The 22,188-nt window shown below is 36.7% G+C and overlaps 1 protein-coding gene across 1 annotated transcript in view; it reads right to left on the bottom strand.

Annotated features, from left to right (window-relative positions):
• Nucleotides 1–22,188, bottom strand: part of Epha6 (EPH receptor A6) — a 917,349-nt gene that overhangs the window by 110,817 nt on the left and 784,344 nt on the right. The window contains exon 14 of the mRNA XM_038345322.1: nt 14,814–15,023. Within this exon, the coding sequence (XP_038201250.1) occupies nt 14,814–15,023 (210 nt within the window). The remainder of the gene's footprint in view (nt 1–14,813; nt 15,024–22,188) is intronic.

Raw genomic sequence — 22,188 nt, 5'->3', positions numbered from 1 at the left:
TCAAGCAAAAACCCGATCATTTCTAGTATCTTGAAACCTCATCAGATTTAGAGATATTAAATGTCCAATTGCATAATTTGAAATATGTATAGTTACCTTAATACAACTGAGATAAAAATTCAGTGCTGAGATAACTTAAGTGATTTTGCTGTCTGCAAAATGGTGTTGATATCTGGTCATGTATTATAGTTACATCATAAAATATTTGCACAGAGTTTTATAGGCCATTAATAAAAAGCTAAGGGAGGAGTTTAAGTATCACAGGCGTTCTAAAGATAGAGTGGGGAAACAATCTTTAAGGGGAATCTGGAGAAGTAGCAAATACTAAATTTGCCAAGGGAAGATGTAATATTGAGGCTAATGGTTTCATTATTATGAAATACATTCTATGCATAAATCAATCTCCTTGAAGAAATTGAAAATAAAATATTCGAGTTTTATGGAATATCACATACTAGAATAATACCAGAGAAGTTATTCAGCTTGCTGAGCAGTTTGTTCTCATAATAATGTAATGAGGTAAGCTCTAGTGTTTTGTTGTCCCCTCCTTTCCCTTCTTCTTCTACCCTTTCCCCACTGTATTGACAGGTCTTTTATCTGCTTGTAACTTCTGTCTTCTTTAATGATGTATAAAGCTGCAGGAGGAGATAATTGGATGTGTGTCTAGATTGTGTTAGCCTAATCGAGATGGGGGTCTTCAGATAAATTGATTCACAGCCGCCTGGGTGTTTATTGAAAACTGAAATTTCCAGATAGTATGTTGTTACTCTTCTCTTGGGTCTGCTGAATGAAGATGAATCTTGGCCGAAACTGGAAGTTTGCACTATAAATGCTTCAAAGCATTTCTTAAGTGGGCAGTCTCAACAGTGGCCACTCTTCAGCTTGTTATCCTCTTACGTTTCTGTGGCAACTGGACAGTTTTATTAATTCTATTCCAGATGTAGCCACTGATGCATGCGGATTTTAAATGAATGATTCATCTTGTTTACTAAATTGCAGTCAAATTGAGATTAAAACAGAGCTTTATGCTTATACTGGTCTGTTTTCTCTACTATATTTTACCCACAGTATTTTCTTTATTATTTAATGGCAAAGCATCCATACTAAAATATTAAACGCCTTGTTTATCAAACCTAAGGATTGTGGGGATGAGAGTGTAACTTTCTTCTTGATCTCTTTATTAAGTGCAAATGTGTTGCTTGCAAAAATCCTAATCAGTAAATGGTCTCCATAAGCTTATCAACAGAGAACCAGGTGAGAAAAACAGTTAAACCAGAGGCAAAGGATCTTCTTTGTTAACAAGAATACCGCATACATTTTTGTAATGTTTGAAATTCAAGACTCAGTCATATTTTTTCTAGTTTGTGCCTTATCGTTATTGGCCTGAAAAAGTTGGTGGTGTGACGGTGACGGTAATTCCAGTGCTGACAGTGAAGGCCAGCTGTTAAGTAAAGATCTGAAGGAACCTGGCACTTCTTGGAATTATGTCTCAGAATTCCTTGAAAAATCAGTGAGATAGCAATGTTCATTTCCTTAATATTCTCTTCTTTCAGTCAAAAGAAAATGCTACCTAGAAAATTGATCCCTAGCCATCCTTTTTCCATAGAGAAGCCAAATAAACACACTGCTTACTCACTGTCTGATAGCAAGATAAAGAAAATTCTTTTGTGACTCTGTAGAGCTATTTCTCTATTTTTAAGATGTACAATATTTTTCTTCTTCTAGCATAAAAATAAAATATCTATGTAGAAAAATTTCAAACTCAATAAAGAAAATAAATAAACACATAAAATTATGTGTTATAGATGTACAGACATGTGCACACACATACACACACATACAGATTAAGTGATGATTGTTTCATTTGTCAGTCTTCCTAAGCTCTCACTGATGCTGTCCTGTTCTGCAAAGATCTCAAGGTGAGAGTCAGAAGAGAATTTGAATGTGATATGATAGAATTTGCACAGGGATGTTCTAAAGGAGGGAAACTAGAAATAGGAGGATTATTATTTGATTGTGGGATGAATACTTAATATTATTACTTAAAACTGTTTAGTGACACAGTTTTCATGAAATAATTGTATGATACAAGGCTGAGCACATCACTAAATTTCTTTGGCTCTCAGTTCTTAATCCATAAGAGCAAAACAAACCATGCGTACACAGAGACACACACATATACACACTCATGCTCGCACACATACACACCTCACACCGTATCAGGATACGGTCTCTTCTCCCCACTCCTTCCTTTTCTCCTCGTCTGTCTACCCCTGCCCAATCTTTGGGTTTACACCAAGCACCAGTTCTGAATAAAGCATCTTTGTATAGTTTTCCTTGTCTCTTTATATATCCTCCTCAACATGCCATGCAGAGGTAGCTCTTATAGCATCAATTCTCTCTTCCTTTCTGTCAAATCTCCAATGCCTTTCCTGTAGTTAGACTAAACTGCCCACTCCTTTCCTAGCCACCGAATTCCTGTAGGACCTTCCTGCTCACTCCTTCAGTGCATCAGCCAGTCTGGCTGGATTCCTAGTTATAAAATCTGCCAAGTTTGCTCCCACCTGCAGATTTATATTTGTTCTTCCCTCATCTTAGAATATTCTGGCTTCTATATTTTCTTAGCTGCCACCCTCAAAATTTTCAGGTCTCATTTCAATGTCCCTAATTAAAGAAGTATTTTTCTGGCCATGTCTTCCAAGGCATTTATTGTGATTATTCTTATTTTATACCTATCATTGCATACAATTATTTTTGTTTAAAAATTACACTCAGCCGGGCGGTGGTGGCGCATGCCTTTAATCCCAGCACTCGGGAGGCAGAGGCAGGTGGATCTCTGTGAGTTCGAGACCAGCCTGGTCTACAAGAGCTAGTTCCAGGATAGGCTCCAAAGCCACAGAGAAACCCTGTCTCGAAAAACCAAAAAAAAAAAAAAAAAAAAAAAAAAAAAAAAAAAAAAAAATTACACTCATTTCAACATACTCAAAACTGCTAAGCCCATGAGAATAATTGGTTTGGTGGAAAAATCTGCTGTGCCTAGAACAGTACCTGACACACGGTAGGCTTATTACACATTCACTATATAAGATGTCAGTTACAATGATTCAAGAACATGATTATTTAATGCCTTCCTTGTTCACAAATCTAAGAACCTTTTCCTCTTACAAACTTATTGAATTAAATGGCAAATAAATCACATACATATATGTATGCTTCATATATATTGTGAACTCATCTACATGAAATGACCACTATAAGAAAACAAACTCACACACTTTCACTCTTTTATCTTTTGTGAAGAAATTAAACTCTACCCTCACATTAAATGTTATCTCTAAATTACAGCATTATTCCTGTAGGCAATATACTTTTCATTAGATCACAGATCTTCACTTGACCAACTGAAACTTGATATTATCTGGCCAACATTTTCCCAATTCTATATCTTGTAGCTTCTGACAACAACTGTTTTATCTCTCTGTGATATGGACTAATTATATATATATATATATATATGTGTGTGTGTGTGTGTGTGTGTGTGTGTGTGTGTGTGTAAAACAGATAATGTTGTGGACTTTTTTGTGCTTGTATTATTTCACTCAGCCTAATGAATGCCCTTAAATTCTTCATAGTGTTTTACATTGCTGCAAATTGTAGATCACCCTTTTAAAACTTCAGAAGTATTAGATTTCTAGGGCCCTGATCTCTCTCTCTCTCTCTCTCTCTCTCTCTCTCTCTCTCTCTCTCTCTCTCTCACACACACACACACACACACACACACACACACACACACGCACACACTCGCATACACACATGTGTGAGTATGTGTAAGTAACGTTATGCACACTTTTTTGTACTTAGATATTTCGGAATATATATGCAAACACATATACATATATACAATACATATCTCTATCCTATCTATCTATCTATCTATCTATCTATCTATCTATCTATCTATCTATCTATCTATCTATCTATCATCTATCTATCTATCTCTCTATCATCTATCTATCTATCATCTATCTATCTATCTATCTATCTATCTATCTATCTATCTATCTATCTATCTACCTGTAACAACAAACAAGAAGAGGCCATGATTTTCTGAGGGTCTAAGGGAATTTCATGGGAAGCAATGGAGAAAGGAAATGATGCAATTGCATTATAATTTAAAAATATTAAAAATAAACACTGGCTCCCTTTTCCTTAAAATATGCATTCTGTGATATTGAGCTCCATCTGTCTTAGATCTTATCCATGCTGTAGGTATCCCTTTGTGCTCAAAGCAATTTGGTATACATTTTCAGAGATTTAAAAAAGCAGAATTTTCTTCTTTGCCTATGAATATCTTAATCCACTGTTATAAAGCTTCAGCGTTTATGACATTGACTTCTTTGTATTGCAGAATTTTTAGTTCATTATACTTATAGTAAGGGTTTTCCCAGGGATACCCAGCAGTGAGGTGGTGGTTAGCAGTGACAAAAGAGTAGGAACTGGTGGCTTTGCTGAGGGCAATATGCTAAGAGTTTCAATACTTTTGACCTGTCTTTTCATGACCTTATTATTCACAATCACTAACCAGCTGCTATAGTCAACCAGTATACTTCCTGGACAGATCTGAGAAGATCTTAAGAAGAGAGGCCAGGGAGATGGTTCAGCAAGTAAAGGTATTTGGTGCCTTATCCTCTGACTCCAAATAAATAAATAATAACTAAACGTAATAAACATTTAAAAAGTCAAGAATTAATAAATATCTTATCATCTAGAAATGTACATGGATCTGAAGTGATATATTACCTTAGGACAAAAACAAAAATTAAAAGAACCAAGTTAACTGTTCACTCTTGAACCAAAAGACAGGCTCTTATCAGATTCTTACTTTAAAGATTGTCTTCAGTTCTGAAGCCTTAAAGTGTTATCCTTTAAGACACACATTGAATAGACCATTGAATAGACGGAAGAATTACCCTGAGGTAGCCTTTTTTACAGTGCGTAGTCCCCACAAATAAAAAAGTGAGATACTTTCCCAAGTACTGCTCAACTTCTTATGAATACATCTTATTTAGATTGTCCTACCTAACCTGAAACACTAGTCTTGTTGTCTAGGTCATTTTCGCCCTGTGAATGATTATAGTTAAATCTTTTTATTCCCTTCTTATTTGTAAGAGCCCTAGAACTACCATAAACTAATGTTTCCTAAGCTTCAGAGGTGAGAGCTCTTAAAGAAATGACTATTTTTCTCTATGCTGTTTATTTAGTTTCATTGGGATTGAACCCAGGGTTCCAAACAGGCTAGGCAAACACTTTGCCCCTGACCCATATTTGGGATGAATCTTTAGATGATCATTTCTCCGCAGCTGTCTAGGCTTCTGTTTCTATTTTGATGAAAATTTGCTGCCGTCCAGTCACCTGAGTCCTACATTCTGAAGTGTCATGCCCTCTCCCACCAAACTCTCCACAGTCACCATTACAGTTTTACTTCTCTCAGCCTGAGATCTGGGCTGCTGCAAATGGTGCCCACTCACAACGGCTCGTGTCTCCGCCTCCGTACTCTGCTCATGTTCTTTGTGCCTGCTAAAGCTTTGCTGTCCTTTCAGGTACATTGTTGTAGGTTTCTTTCCTGGTATTTTGGATGTAATATGTCGAACCCATTAGTTTCTAGAAATACAATTTTTAAAATTTGTTTCTTTTATTTTTGAGAGTATAATGTAATTACAACATTTCCCCTTCTATTTCTTCCCTTCAAACCCTCCCATATATTTTCATAGCTCTCTGTTTCAAATTCATATTCTCTTTTTAAAACCAATTGCTATCACATGCATGTGATAGCAATTATATATATACACACATATATATGCGCACGCGCGCGCGCGCGCACACACACACACACACACATACACACACACACACACACACACACACACACACACACACACACACACATATATTCCTAAATATAACCAGCTCAGTCTCTACAATGTTACTCATATGTAGATTTTCAGGTTGACCATTTGGTATCGAATAATCTATTGGTGGTCTATTATCTGGGGAAGACTATTTCTTTTTTTCCCCAGCTTTACTCAGGTGCTTACAGCTCTTGGTGTAGGTTTATTGAGGCATCATGGTTTTCCCCATCCATTTTAGCATGTTTATTGTCTTTGTTCAGCTCATGTGTAGGCAATCATATTGGAGAAACCTTGTGGGTCTTAGAAGATATAACTTATTTTCTAAATTTTTGACTTTTGTCATTAGATTTATATTACTAAAAGAGAACATTGAAAGAAATCAACAAGAACTCAGATTTCCCTTGTATAGATTAGTCTAGCCTGTATAAACATATTTTTTTATTTTTATTTTTTAGTTCAAGAGTACTTTGTGTCTTTTCAATTAAGGACAACTCTATTGCTCTATTGACACATGTAATCTTTACTCCTCAGTTAATTATAACATCTGGAAATTTAACTGCTTTTGACTGACAGCAATCATAGGATCTATTGAGTAACAACTGCCTTTCTTGCCTAACTGCAAGCGCTTTTCTTGAAGATGAATCTGCTTCATCTAGCCTGGGTCTGGTTGCTATTCCTTTCCCTAAAGTATATGAAACCCGCATTATTTCCCCATCACTTGCATTATTAAACAAGAAGTCATTTTAATCTCTATACAGTGGCTTTCTGATAATATCATCATTTTTGTCATCTTTCTTTTTTTACTCCTATTGCTGCATTTAGCCTCAAGGAAACAGCTACCTTTTCCACTTGAAGTTTTCAGTGAATGCTACACAAGAACCTGCTCTTCAATTTTTTTTTCTGCATGTTGCTTTGTGAATGTTGCTAGTTATTACAGTTTTCTGCCTTAGGATCTGCTGTGTGCCCAACATTTTCTTATCTACTACATTTTTAGCTCGGCAAAGCTCTAAAACATGAAATAAAAACTATTCTTTGGCTAGCGTCAGTCTCTCCATCATGTTCTAATAAAGAGGAAGTGTCTTGATAGGATGTCAGAGAACCAAGTTTTATCTGCTAAACTTAAGCAGAGAATATTTGCTACAGTATAAATCTTTATATTTCCTCAAGAAACATTCAATAACAAACATTTAATCTAAAACACACCAATGAAGGAACATTCTGAGTATGTTTTACTAGAAGCTTTAGCAAAGCTCCAGGAAAAAAATCAGTTATTCATTTTAGATTAATGTAGTTCTAGGCAGAATTGAAAAGGACCATTTTGTGTTGTTTTGCTGGTTTCTTTGAGACAGGCTACCCCCAATTTCCTAAATTCTGGGATTATAAGCTTATGTCATCATGCCCAGATATTGGAAAATTTAGTAAATTTATCCTTGCAATAAGCATTCTTATTGTTTAAAAGGGTAATCTCAAAATTTAAAAGTTAATACAAAAAGTCAAGAAAGTCCATAAACACTTGAATTAGGTAAAGAGTTCATAATCTATCAAGCTATTATGCTATGAGTTATAATTATCTATGTTGGGTATAAGCCATTTTTTAGATGGGTAAATTTGACATTTCTCATATTTTTCTTATATAATATAGAAAAGAATCATACAAAGGGGAATTTACCAAACTAAGATTGCTAATAGAAATCTAATTATTTGGTCCTTGGGAGCTCAGTCCAGTGCACCAATGTGTGGCTCTGTCTCTATCTCCATCCATCGCCATATGAAGGTTCCCTCACGGTCATGACTTTCTTTCTCATGAGGAGCAGAAGGAGGGAAAACATGAGCAAGGAAGTCTGGACTGCGAGGAGTGCTCCCATCCACTGAGATGGTGGGGCTGATATATTCGGAGCTTACTAAGCCCAGCTGGACTGGGACTGAAAAAGCATGGGATAAAACCGGACTCCCTGAACATGGCGGACAATGAGGGCTGCTGAGAAGCCAAGGACAATGACACTGGATTTGGATCCTACTATGCATACTGGCTTTGGCCTGGCCTGTTGGATGCTCACCTTCCTGGACCTGGATGGAGCGGGGAGGAACTTGGACTTCCCACAGGGCAGGGAACCCTTACTGCTCTCTGGACAGGAGAGGGAGGGGAGTAGAGGGGGGAGGGAGGTAACTGGGAGGCGGGGAGGAGATGGAAATTTTAATAAAAAAAGAAGAAATCTAATTATTGAGTGTTGTACATTGCAACATTCTATATTCCAATAAGGAAAGTACCGATATGTGATTACTGTTTCTGAAGAAAAAACAAAAACAAAAACAAAAATTTGCCTCAGATAATATAAAAAATAGTAATCAAGAAAGTATAAAATTTTTCTAGGCATTATATATTTATTCCTACATGTTGCTTTAATCTTTGAAATTATAACAGAAATCATTATCAAATTAAAATGATACTACAATTATATTTTAAATAAAATTCTCTTACAAAATATTATTGTGAGCAAAATATATCTTTTAATGTACTTTATAAGGTAAATCAGACCTTATTTCCATATGTGAAAGCAAAGAGGCTTAGCATTTTCAATATAAGTATAAGATGTGGTTGCCTAGCAATATTCAAATGAGCTAGTGTACCTTTTTTGGACTAGTTATAAAGCAGTTGTCCATGTGAATATGTGTCAGATTTAGAAATGGAAGAGATTTTTCAGCACTTAAATTTTAGTCAGACAGTACACCATTTATCAAATGAAAAAAAAAAACCAAAGGGTCAATAATTTCTAAGTAGATTAACTATTCAAAAATGATAATTTTATGTGCATTGTTGGGTAAGGGTCATAATCACTAACTCTTTCTTCTAAGAACATGATTTTTTTTTTTTTTACAGAATTGGTACCAAAAAGCATGGGCTTAGTTCTTGTCAAGACACTATTTTTACAATTTCTTTCCTTCTCTCTTTGGCCTACATTGTACATTTCTTGGTTTCCCTGACATTACCAGGTCCCAAGGTCCCTTAGCAGAGGCTTGATGTATTTTAGCCCAGGGTTTAAGTGCTTTACAGAAGCAGCTGCTATTACTGTAGTTCCTTTTAAGCTTCATTGTCCACTCTTTATGTCTTCAGAGATATGTGTCCTATTATATGCTGCAGTTGGTTTTTCTTGCCTCTGTCTCCATATAGCTTTGTATGTGTTCTCACCATCAGGCTATGTGACTAGTGGAGATAGTTTTCTGGAGTGTATCGCAATCATTGAGTTACTTTAGTTCTAAAGAATCACCGTACAAAGTTCTGGGAATGTAAGTACCCTGATAGAGAGATATTGTCTCAAACAACACGAGCTTGCCTACTTCTAGTAATGTAGTAACTTCAAGGAATGTGTTATCTAGATCTGGGGGAGGAATTCTCAGGAAGCCTGAGTGTTGTTTCTCTCTTCCTTGGATGAATGATTTCCATGAAATCTTTGGCTACTAAATCAGGTACCCTAAGGTATATAACCTGGACTTGCCTACTTTTCAATGTCTCTCAGTGACAATAAAGGAGGGCCTGTCCAGTCAAGATTCTATCTGTCCTGGGAGGCTTTCTATATACGTGCCCTGCTGCCTATTTGTAAACTATAAACCTACTTATGATTTGTGTGCATGCCTTGTATTGCTCAACTTGACAATTAGGTATATATATATATATATATATATATATATATATATATTATAAATTAGATGTATACACTAGTTCAGGATTCAAAGTGTATAAGTAATATGTGTACTTTTATTTTTGGAGACTGGGCATAGTATAACAAGCTTTGTTATTTGCCAAAGAGAAAGGTGTAATCTGAATCCACTCCATAATTGGTTCATTAAAGAGAACCTAATATGGTAGTTCTATAATAAATGGTGTTGAGTGCAGATTAAATGAATACACCTTAAAACTGAATCAGGACCAACAAACATGTAAGCATAGGAACAAACAAGAGAATGTCTAGTTACATTTAATTATAAAACTCATCCTTTAACCTACATTATTGAATTTTATAATGCAGAAATATTGACATATATTGTAGACACACTGATCTTAAATAGAGCTGTAAGGAATTTGTTCATTTATGGTAAGGTAACTTCTTTGCTCACATCTCTTTCTGGTGTGGCCATTCTGGATTGCATAGACATTCTACTTTCTGGATGCCTGTGGACTAGTTCAGTGCCATGGTCACCAATGGATTCTCTGTGTCTATGCTGTATTCATTAAATTCTCATTGCTTTTTGTTGTAATATGTTTCTTTAATTTTGCATTTATTTATTTTAGAAACACTTATTTATTTGATCTCCATTTGATTAGGGAGAACTAGTATTGGTGTAGTGTACAGTTAGAAAGAACTCTTGTCTGGAAACTAAGTCAAAACTATACATAGGTTTGTGACCACGGTGTCTTCCTATTTTTAAATATTTTATAGACCTGTTTTTTGTTCCAATCCCCTTATTATGTATATTATAAAACATTTACAAATAGTGAGGCAATAGTACCTATATTGACAGAAAAAGAAAACAAAATATAATTTATAGTGGTGGAATGCTGGCACCTAGGGCATCTTTAATAGGGTCTATGTATGATTAATAATGCCTCTCAATGACTAGTTGCTAAATCTACTTATAATAATGCCTTCTTTAATTCGTTCTTTTTCTCTATCATCCATGCCCAATTAATTATTGAATCTTGAAAATTATATGGTCATAATGATTTCAATCCTTTCTTTTCTTTTTTATTCTAGCTGCCATTACTTTAATTAAACCTATATGCGCTTTTGAGTCTGTAGAAATAATGCCTACATGGAAATTCTACTACTAATTTTTCTTATCCTTTAACCCTTCATCTCTTTCTTTGTTGTTGTCAGCAACATCTACAGCATAAATCTGCTTTTTGTTTTTGTATTTGTGAAAATCAGTGGCTTTTTCTTAGTTGCTATAGAAAAATCTTCAAATTCCTTGGAGTTCCATTCAAGAACCTTAAAAATTATTGTTGAAGAAATATGACCCCCCATTACTTCTCCTGGACTCCATTTTAAACTGTCCATACTTCTGCCCACCTGCCTGTCCACACGTTTACATTTAAATGCATTTTTTTCTTTCACATTTTTTTCCTTATGGGAAAAGTATTTCATCCAAAAGTATGTGTAATGATTTGAAGGAAACATTCCCCAAGGTGAGTGGCACTATTAGCAGGTATGGCTTTGTTGGAGTAGGTGTGGCCTTATTGGAAGAAATATATCACTGTGGGGGTGGGTTTTGAAGTCTCCTATACTCATTTAATGCCTAGTGTGGAAGACATACCACTTCCTGTTGCCTTCAGATCAAGATGTAGGACTCTCAGCTCCCTCTCAAGCACCATGTCTGCCTACATGCCACCATGTCATAATAGTAATGGACTAAACCTCTGAAAATGTGAGACCCCCTCAATTAAATGTTTTTCCTTTGTAAGAGTTGCCACCATCATGGTGTCTCTTCACAGGAAGAGAAACCCTAAGACAGTCTATCTATATATTTTTATGTCATGATACTGTCTTTGCCAGTTTATAAAGCCTTGTTTAGGCTACTAATCTTTGTTATCACCGTGTTTCCTTTTAGACTCCCATAACAACACTAAATGTATCAAATTTATGGGAAAAACAAGACTGACCTTAAAAGAATTGGCCTCATTATTTTAGTATTGAATTCCATGTCTATTATAAAGGGAAGTAATCAAATTAACAATATTTTATATTATACTTCATTTTTTCTTTTTCTTATTCTTCCCCCTCCCTCTCTCCCTCCCTCCCTCCCTCCCTCCCTCCCTCCCTCCCTCCCTCCCTCCCTCCTTCCCTCCCTTCCTCCCTCCCTCTTTCCCTCTCTCCCCCCTCCCTCCCTCCCTCCCTCCCTCCCTCCCTCCCTCCCTTCCTTCCTTCCTTCCTTCCTTCCTTCCTTCCTTCCTTCCTTCCTTCCTTCCTTCCATTTTCCCACTGACCCAGAGATGCTCAATAATAAATAGGGCTCAAAGGGGTGGGGCTCATGAATCTTATTGTGAAGGGGAAATAGAATGGACTTTGCCAGTGGACATGGAGAGAGGCTGGAAGGGGCAATGGAGATGGGAACAGGAGGAATGATGTCGGGGAAAAGATGGACAGAGAGTATTGGGAGAGACAACCAAAATCAGGAGACATCTCTGGGATGAGCTAGAAACCTAAAGCAATGGGAACTTCCAGGAACCTATGAGGGTGACCCTAGCTAAGACTCCTAGCAATACAGGATTGTAAATCCCCGTCTCTGGCCTCCATCTTTGGAGGCCCTGCCCCTGTGTCCGCGAACCTTGACCCTTCCACCCACCCCAGAAGGGGCAAGGCATCTGCCAAACCTTGACCCCTCCCCAGTGGAGGTCAAGACAATTCCCCCAATCTATTTAATCTACTCCCTGGGGCCTCCTGAGAGCGCAGGAGGTGTCCTATTAAACCTGGAAATCTTTAATTTTGCTTTTTGTGATTTGGCTTGATTGGGATTTTTGTATCAACAGAGGGCTTGCGTTAGAAAATATTTCTAAGAGGGATACAGAGACTGAACTGTCCTTTTCCTGTAACCAGGCAAGAGTTTCAGAGGAGAGACTGAGACACCAGACCAACCACAAAATCTTTGACCTACAATTTATACTGCATACAAGACGTGCTGGGTAAACATAGCACAGAAAATACAGGAGTGACCAACTGACAATGAGCCTTTCTGGAGACCCATACCCTGAGGAGCTCACCCCAAGGGCCAGGAAACAGAGGTGGGATCCCCTAGAGGCCTTAGATATAACCAAACATGACTGGCAAAGAAAAAAAAAACATTGAAATGATTCCTAATAATACTCTGCTATGCTCATAGATGGATGCCTTGCCCAACTGCCGTCAGAGGCAACTGCAACTGATAGGAATAGATGCAGAGACCCACAGCCCAACATTAGGCTGAGTTTGGAGAATCTGATGGACAAGGGAGAAGGATTGTAGGAAGCTAAAAGGGTCAAGGGCATCAACAAGAAAACCCACAGAACCAACTAACCTGGGCTCATAAAGGGTCACAGTGACTTAAACGACAACCAGGGAACCTGCATGGGACTGACCTCTCTGCATTTATGTTACAGTTGTTTAATGTGCTCTTCTTGTGAGACTACTAGCTGAGAGTCTCCAACTCTGATGCCTGCTTTTGGGACCCATTCCTCCTATTGCATTGCCTCATCCAGCATTAATAAAAGAGGAGGAACCCAGTCTTAATAAAGCTTGATATACCCTGCTGATCTCCATGGAAGACCAGTCTGTATTTGAAGAGAAACAGTGGAGGAGAAGTGGATGGTGGCTGTGGGGGAATAGAGGGAATATAGGACTGGGATTGAAAGGGGGAGAGGCAGGGGAAACTTTAAAACAAAAAGTAAATAAACAACAAAAATGAAGAAAGAAAATAAAAGTTAGAAAAGTAAAAATAGCTACAGTATTTTCTAAATAGAAAATGGAGTTTAAAATACATTTTTTCTAAAATGACTAATGTATTTCCAAGTTCTATAAATTTTTATTTTTAAAAAGTTTTTGGTTAAACTAAAAGATCAATGAATGCCTGTACCTTATATATCAGACTTGGAGATTAATCTATTTTCTATAGAACTCTATTTTATATTAAAACTGAGAAAATGCTGACAAATTATCATAGAACATTCCAAAAATTATAAGGGCAATTTTTTTAATTAAAATATCAAACTTCTATCTACCTCAAATTTGAAATTTCAAAATATTAAAGAGAAAATGAAATAAAAGAGAATTAATAGGTTGTCATTCAAAAATTATTTACAATATTAGGAAGGGAGAAAGAACAAATATATTTTAAATAGTTTCATAGACTTGCTTTTTCAGTGAAGCTGATTTAAATCTCAAGTGAGGCATTTGTGAGAATTTTAATAAACAAGTGATGACAGTCACAATTAAAAATCAACAGCTTTAACATACTTCAATAAAGATGGTAAGATTAAATCCTTCAAAACAGTATCCAAGGAGATGAATCCAGTTGATTGGCTTGGAGCATTCAGAAATATTTAAGGTATCCATGGTGAATGTGACATTATATAATTTTTTCAGAACTCTTTAATTATTTTTAAAATAACACCTTTTTCATTTATTCTACATACCAACCAGTTTCCCCTCCCTCCTGCCCTCCAGTCTCCTCCTCTTTCCCATCTACCCCTCTTCCCATAGGCTTCTCCCCATCTCCATTCAGAAAAAGGCCTCCCATGGGCATGCACAAAGCATGGCACATCAGATCGACCTAGCTTCTCCCTCTACATCAAGTTAGCATCGGGCAATCCATCTTGGGGAACAGGTTATGAAAAGCCAGCTAAGTGCCAGGGAAAGGTCTTGCTTTCATTGTTAGAAGCCTTACCAGGAGACCAAGCTACAGGATTGTCACATACATGCCTAGGTCAGTTCCATGCAGTCTCTGTAACTATTGGTCCAGGGTCCATGAGCTCTGTTAGTTTCCCCATTCTTACCCCCCCCCCCATGGCTCATACAATCCCCTTTCCCTTTCTTCTGCAAGACTCTTAGAGCTCACTTATTGAATAGAGTATCTTTGATAGCAATTAGGGAAGTTGGGCTCATCTTTGTGGGCTTCTAGGAATCTCCCTGGTACCAGGTTTCCCCCAATCCCGAAATGTGCCCCAACCAAGGCATCTCTTTTGTTCCTCTCCCCTTCCAACCTGCCTCTAACAACATTCCAAGCCTTCAAACATAACAAGTCCTTTTAACTAAGTCACATATTATTTAGAAAAAAATAAAAAGTGGAAACATGAGATTGGGGAAACACAAACAATTATTCTAATATTGTTAGAGAACTAAAAGTAAACATGGTAGATAGACAGGGCACGAAACTCACAGTTGTTGTATAAGCCGCTTCCGGATCATCCTCCAGTACCCGGGAGAGACCGAAATCAGAGACTTTGCACACTAAGTTGCTGTTCACCAATATATTCCTGGCTGCTAGGTCTCGATGAACATATCCCATATCAGAAAGATACTTCATGCCTGATGCGATGCCCCGCAGCATGCCGACCAACTGGATGACAGTGAAGTGACCATCATGTTTCTGTGAGAGAATTATACCTGTTAGTTAACTGGTATTAATAAATGTTCATGCATATATACAGTAACTTAAGCCATGGCTATATATATATATATATATATATATATATATATATATATATATTTGAGACAGGGTTTCCCTAGAGCTTGTCCTGGTACCTGCTTTATAGACCAGGTGGCCTCATACTCACAGAGATTCACCTGCCTCTGCATCCTGAGTGCTGAGATTAAAGGCATGTGCCACCACCACCTGGCTAAACCATGGATTTATTGTTCAGGATCTTTTAAAGGTATGCATCAATTCTACTGATAGTTGCTTGTCTTCCTAACACAATGCAAGACCCTTGTCTTACATTTAAAGGAGGAATCAAAGGTAACTGGGGTGATGAAGTAAACAAGGATAGAGGGCAGCCAGTCAAGTTGACCTCCAGAGAAAATGATGTCAAAGACTTTTCTTCTTTTTAAACAAGAACAAACTGAAGTAAAATGGTATGAGAGAAAAGGCTGCAGAGAATACACAATGGGCCTTCCATAGTTATAAGCTTTGCTGGGGCTGCACAAGCAGGAAGAAGAGAAGCAAAACCTGCGATTAGGAGAAACTCATGTGGTAACTAGAAATACTGTGGAGATTGGCAATCGGGCTAGGTCATTCAGAAAAAAACAAATATATAGTAAACATGAAATGGGTTTAGGAAAGCTGCAGACAAAATAGAAAAACACAAATAAACAAAAATAACTCGATTATTTTCAAGTATATTGGACAAATATTAAAAAAGTATTAGCAGTTGACTGGAAAGAAGGTATTTTAGCTCTTGGCTAGAATAATTACACTAAATACCACAATGTGACTAATAAGCCAGGCAGGGTAGTGTTGTATAACAATCAACACATAGCATCTTATCCTCTCACCCAGAGTAAAAAACAATACATAATGTATAAAAGAGTTAAAAAAAAAGCAGTCTAACAGTATTGTGTGCAAAGTGCAAGTACAGCAAAGTCAAATGCAGATAGTTGTCTCGATGTCAGATGCAAATACAGATAAAAATAATACATATTAACATACTGATTGCTTGGAGACTGTTGTCTTCAAAGAGGTACAGAGAAGCATAAAAGATTTAAGTCATTTTTATACACCAGTCCAAATTAATTTATGAGTGATATTAAAAGTGGAAATATACATAGGGTATATTTTCATATATAATACAAACACATATAAGGACATTTAAATTTTTTTCTGTACAAGCTGTTTGTCGTGAATATTTGATAAAAATCACAGAATAGCTTAGACTCAGGGTTGATGAGACCCACTGCATTTCTCCCAGTGAGACAGCGTCCTCCTCAATGCTGTCCCATTGGTTATTCAGAAGAATAAGCTTACATACCAATGGTGCAAATTTGGCCTTATCATATCATTTATGTCTCCCCCTATCTCAGATTATATCTCCAAAGTCAAGTGCAGAGTAGAGAAAGGAAGTTTATCTTAAAAGAAGCTTCCTTACAGAAAGTGTGTCCATTAAAGTAGGCTCTTCTGTATAATTAATGTACAAAAGATAACCCAGCAAAGAAAATGCTTGGTGTTATTAGCTCTCTATGTTCCCAATCCATCTTCATAGACGGTCCACTGCTAGATGGAATCGGCCTCTTCTTTCATGTGTTCTACCCACCTCTCTTCTATTCAAAATCTTAAAATTCGAGAAATGAAAACATAAATTCTATTTTTCCTGAAAGGATTACACTACACTATAAAGGTAATTCTTTCTCAGAAAGTAAAGTTCCTCCAGATCATAGTTACTGTCAGGCACAAGTGTTAAGCAGCAGGAGGAGTTTGTGAACCATGGGGAATTAAAAAAGACCTCACTCTCTTCTTTGTACAAGTGGAGTGATCCAACCCAGAGTTTTCATGAGACTCAGTTAAAAATACACAGCCACCTCCTGGATTGTTTTAATAATTGCTAAGACTTAATGAATCTCTGTTTTTATCACTTAAAATTTTATAGCTACAGTGAATCAGAAAATTCTGTTTCCTGAAAAATATGTTGTTACTCTAAATACCTATTTACATTAAAGCAAACAGGTATCCAAAGCCACATGGAAATGTAGCTTCCAATCTATCTTGAGGATGCCACAAAGAATAAAATTACTATTTAAAAAGTATGACTCTTTTTATTAGCAAATATGAACTGTAAAAATAGTAGTGAGTGGTGTGGGAGGTCCTTCTGTCTTGTGTTGATTTTATTATTGTGATTATTTCGGATCTAAGATAGCCAAGACAGGAACCAACAAGCGGCACCCTCTCACTACATTATGGCCTTTACAGCCACATGCACATATACAAGCTATTTTGTTGAAAATTCTCATCCAATGATTTATGCATATCACTTGCTTTCCTTCTGATTACTGGTACCCTACCAATTTCTATAGACTCACTCCTATTTTAATGATGCTGTTTTTTGTTCATTTTACTTCTATTACTTAGATTTTATATATGAAAGAAAATATTATGTTTCTAAGACTGGTCAGTGTGTGTGTGTGTGTGTGTGTGTGTGTATGTGTGTGTGTGTGTGTGTCTTCAGATGTGTATACAACATTGATATTGGGTATTTACTATTGCTGTTTGTATTTTTAAATTTCTTTTTTTTTTTTTTTTTTTGAGGCCGAGGTACTCACTGAACCTGCAACTTACTGATTCAACTTCATCGACAGGCCAATGAGCCATCTCCCAGCTCTGCTTCTGTTGCTTTAGGTTTGCAGGTGTGTATTTCTGTGCCTTGCCCTTTATATGGATGCTGGTATTACAACCTAAGATCCTTAATGTGGGCATTTTAGTGACTGAAGCATCTTTCCAATCCTAATAGTAGCTAATTTTGTTTAGTATGATAATCTTCAATTCCACCCATATTCTAGAATAATTGCATTGGTTCCATTCTTGCTTAATGGCGGAAGAACAGAACATTATTTATATACACCATGTTTCTGCTTCTGTGCATACACACATGGGCTCCTGTGTTGTCTTTAGGAGGGTCTGCTGGGAAGAGTGCTAGGATGAAGGTCCCATGTGGGTGTCTCCATTTTATGTTACCTTAGATTACTTCAGGTTGTAACCCATGAGTGGGTTATATAACAGTTCTAATTTTAGTTTTCTGAAGATTATCCATACTGGGTTTCAAATGACTGCACTGGTTTACATTCCCCCACATGCCATTTAAAATGTCATTTTCATATATTCACCAACATTGTATCACATTCTTTTCAACAGCTTTAGTAACACAGATTTTCCATAGCTTAACATTTATCCTTTTGAAGCACACAACCTAATAGAACTTAAGACTAATTTTCATCACCCCCAAGACAACCTCTTATGGACCATTTCACCCTGCTATGCTCAATAATCCTACTATGCTAGGCAGCCACAAACTTACTTTCTACCACAGTGGGTCTTTACCTACTCTTAATATTTCCTAAGCAGAAATATGCAGCTTTTTAGGACTATCTTCTTTCAGGTTATAGCCTAATGTTTCTGAGACTCATTCTCATAGTAGCATGTATCAGAGTTTTATCTCTGTATTGTTATATTTTATTCATTTTGTATTCATTTAAGGTTGGTGAATATTTGAATTACTCCCATGTGATTGGGTGTGTGAGATTTTAATGGTTTATTTTAATGCTGTTGTCAACACTTGAAGATAATTTGATTAACTGCTTTCCTGTCAGTTGCATGGCAATTTGTGTTCTACCAGTGGTAAGCACTGTTGTCTAAAACCTGAGATTCTGGTGTGTTAAAGCAATCTGAACTACTTTGTACATGTTGTTTCAGAGACCACACAAAGTTCATTATCATTTCTAATTCATTTGGCCAAGAAATCTCCCAGAGTCCATAAATCTTAACCATTTTCATAAGAACAACATGGCACATGTGTGCTTTTTTTCAGTAAGTCTGTATTTTTGTGAATGTTATCAAGTTCTAATAGGTAAAAAGTTCAGGAATCTAATATGAATAAAGACAGTAACATTCAAGGAAAAATAGTTTGTTATTATTAAGTTCTTCTCTGCCACATGCAGAGAAATATGCATTGTCCTTGGTATTGCAGAGAAGCATTAGTTTCCCTAAATCTTGTTGTTGATTAGACCTCTGTGAGACAGACTAAAAGCAAGACTGGACATGGGGGATATTAAAGGCCAATACATTAAAAAAACAGGCCTTTAGGGGTAGGTTTGGGTCTTGTGTATTTACAATAATCAATTACCCATTCAGATTGACCCTGGAAAGTCTAATGGCCTTTGGTTATACAACTTTCTGCAGCCATGGTTATTCTCAAGACAGGAAACTCTGGGAAAAACATTAGCCTCCAAAGTGCCAGAAGTCCCAGCATGTAGGGCATTCAATCTAGGAGCTTACCCTAATGTGGTACTTTTTTAATGCAAATCTTTTGCTAATTTATTACCCTGATCAGCTACCTGTGACAATTTCTACATCTTTCAATCTGTCTCCTTAGCTCATCATCCATTTGTTTGTCCATCCATCCATCCATCCATCCATCCATCCATCCATCCATCCATCCTTCCATCCATCTATCCATCCATCCATCCATCCATCCATCCATCCAACCATCCATCCATCCATCCATCCAACTATCCACCCATCCATCCATCCATCCAACCATCCATCCATCCATCCAACCATCCATCCATCCATCCATTGTTCATAAAATATCATGCAGGTGAAAGGTAAACTCCAAAAGTAATTGAATATTATTTGTGTTATGCATATCTTAATTGCCCCCACACTGGCCTGGGGGAAAAAGTACACATTATAAATCACTATAAAGCAGTGATATGGGTACTTTTCCATTTAATGCTCCCCTCCAAAAAAACCCCTGTGGGATCTAAGTGTAGTTTTTATCACCATCATGTACTGGTGGAGTTAGTATTTATAAACACTACAAAGTAGAACTTTCTAAATTATGGGACCCAACTCTACATGGAATCATGTGATTGGGTGTGGGTTCAGCAATATCTGATAATAGTAAAAGGCTTAAGACTATGCAATGATCAAACATTAATTTAAAACAATTGTGTGACAAATCCAGGCATTTCCAGCAGTGCTTGCTCATGTTGTACTGTTGAGACGTCACCGCAGTACTGGCTCTGAACACACATGTGTAATTTGCAGTACGTATTCTGTCACTTTGCGGTGTGCACGCCATGCACTACCAGGAGATACTGCTTGAAATACATCAGCTCAGATACAAGACTTGCATGTTATGAACTGCAGTGTTTTTACTGAACATGTAAAGATTCCTGCTGTTATGCAAATATAATGCTTTAATCATGAAAAACAAAGAAAATATTTTCTTGCATAATTTTTCAGCACATAAATATCACATTGGTATATTTTTGAATTGCATTGTATTAGGATGGTTGAGTTAAAAATTTTCTAATTGAGGAGCTGAGGTGAGATTGATAAAGAATATCATTTAATCAGTACTAGTTTGGAATTAGTACAGAATTTCTAATGATATCTGAAAGCATGCTAATAGTAGTATTTTATTTATGTTTTAATAAATAATTGCCTTAAAATCAGAGGGCAAAACTAAGCCACTAGAGGACAGACACTTTTAATACCAGGATTCAGGAGACAAGAGGGAGATGCATCTCTGTGAGTTGAAGGCCACCCTGAACTACACAAGATCAATGAAGAAACAGATCCAGGTAGTGGTGGCTCACAACCTAAATCCCAGTACTAGGGAGTCACATGCCTTTAATCCTAGCACTAAAGAGGAATATAAAATGGGAGAAGACAGACATTCAGGACTCAATATGCAGTTGCCTAGTCTTGGCAGTGATAAGACTTCTCTAGTGGCTTAACTGTTTTGCTTTTCTAATCTTTAGCTTGAACCCTGGATATTTCTCTGAGTATTTATCATTCATGCTACAGTTGCTATATGTACTGCTATTTTGTATTACATATTTATGCAAAGCAATGCTCTCAGTATTGATAGCTGAATAAAAATATTGATGAACTATGGAAGTCATTAAAGATCTCTGTGTTCCATATTTTCAAGTATTCAGCATATATTCAATTATTTTAAAATGCATTTTCAATTTTTAAAAAATATTTAATTATTTTAAAATGATATGCATGTGTACATATGTACATGCATGACAAGTGTGTGAGTACAGACATGGACACACCTTCTGTACATCAGAGGACAACTCAGGGATTTCCATTCAACCTTATAGGAGGCAGGATATCTAGTTCATGTCAGTAATCACCAGGTTGTCTGGTCTATGAGCATCTGAAGATGCTCTTTTATTTTCTCTGCCTCCCATCTTGTCAGAGGAGCCCTATGAGTACAGAAACTACGTCATCTGGCTTTGTTTGGGTCCTGGGGACTCAAACGCATTCCTTTACACTAGTTCTGCAAGAACCTTACCCTCTGATCTGACACCCTACCATCAACAGCTAATTATTTTTAAAATATACTTATTTTATGTGTATGAGTGCTTTGACTGCATGTATATGTTTGTGCCATGTGCATGCCGGGTGCCTTGGAGGTTAGAAGAGGGTTGAAATGTCCTTAAAACTGGAGTTATGGTCACGTAGCCATGTGGGTACTAGGAACTGAACTTAGAACCGCTGCAAGAGGAAGGACTGTAAACTACTGAGCCATGACTCCAGCCCCCAAGTTTTTATTCCTTATGAGTAGATAACCACATCCCTCCTATAAGTGAAAAAATTTCCTATTGTTTTTAAAAGATAATGAAATCAGGTATATACAAAGTAATTTATTTAAATAAACAATTTCTTATTAGTAAATGATTTATTACCAGTAATTTGTTGACTTCTACAAAGATTTTTTTATGTACATACCTGCCTAAAGTTATATAAAAGTTTCTTGGGTAAAAGGAATTGTGTGTATAACAGCTTCATAAGCCCTGAATTAGAGAGTATGCATTCATATATATTAGGATTGTCAGAAAGAGAGCTAGCCTCATCTTCACCTAGCCTTGGATAGTTTGGGAAGTATTACTTAGCATAATAAAATATGCTGTAAATGATCTCTGAGACTATTAAGACAAAACATAGCAAACAAGAACATTCCAGACAACTCAACAAAGTCTATTTTATTCTATGTCCGTCCAAGAATAGCCTCATTTATTCACAAACA

This window comes from Arvicola amphibius, chromosome 10 (assembly GCF_903992535.2).
Source record: "Arvicola amphibius chromosome 10, mArvAmp1.2, whole genome shotgun sequence".
Lineage (NCBI taxonomy): Eukaryota > Metazoa > Chordata > Mammalia > Rodentia > Cricetidae > Arvicola > Arvicola amphibius.
Note: the sequence above shows the minus strand (reverse complement) of the source record. Positions and strands in the feature narration are given on the sequence as shown.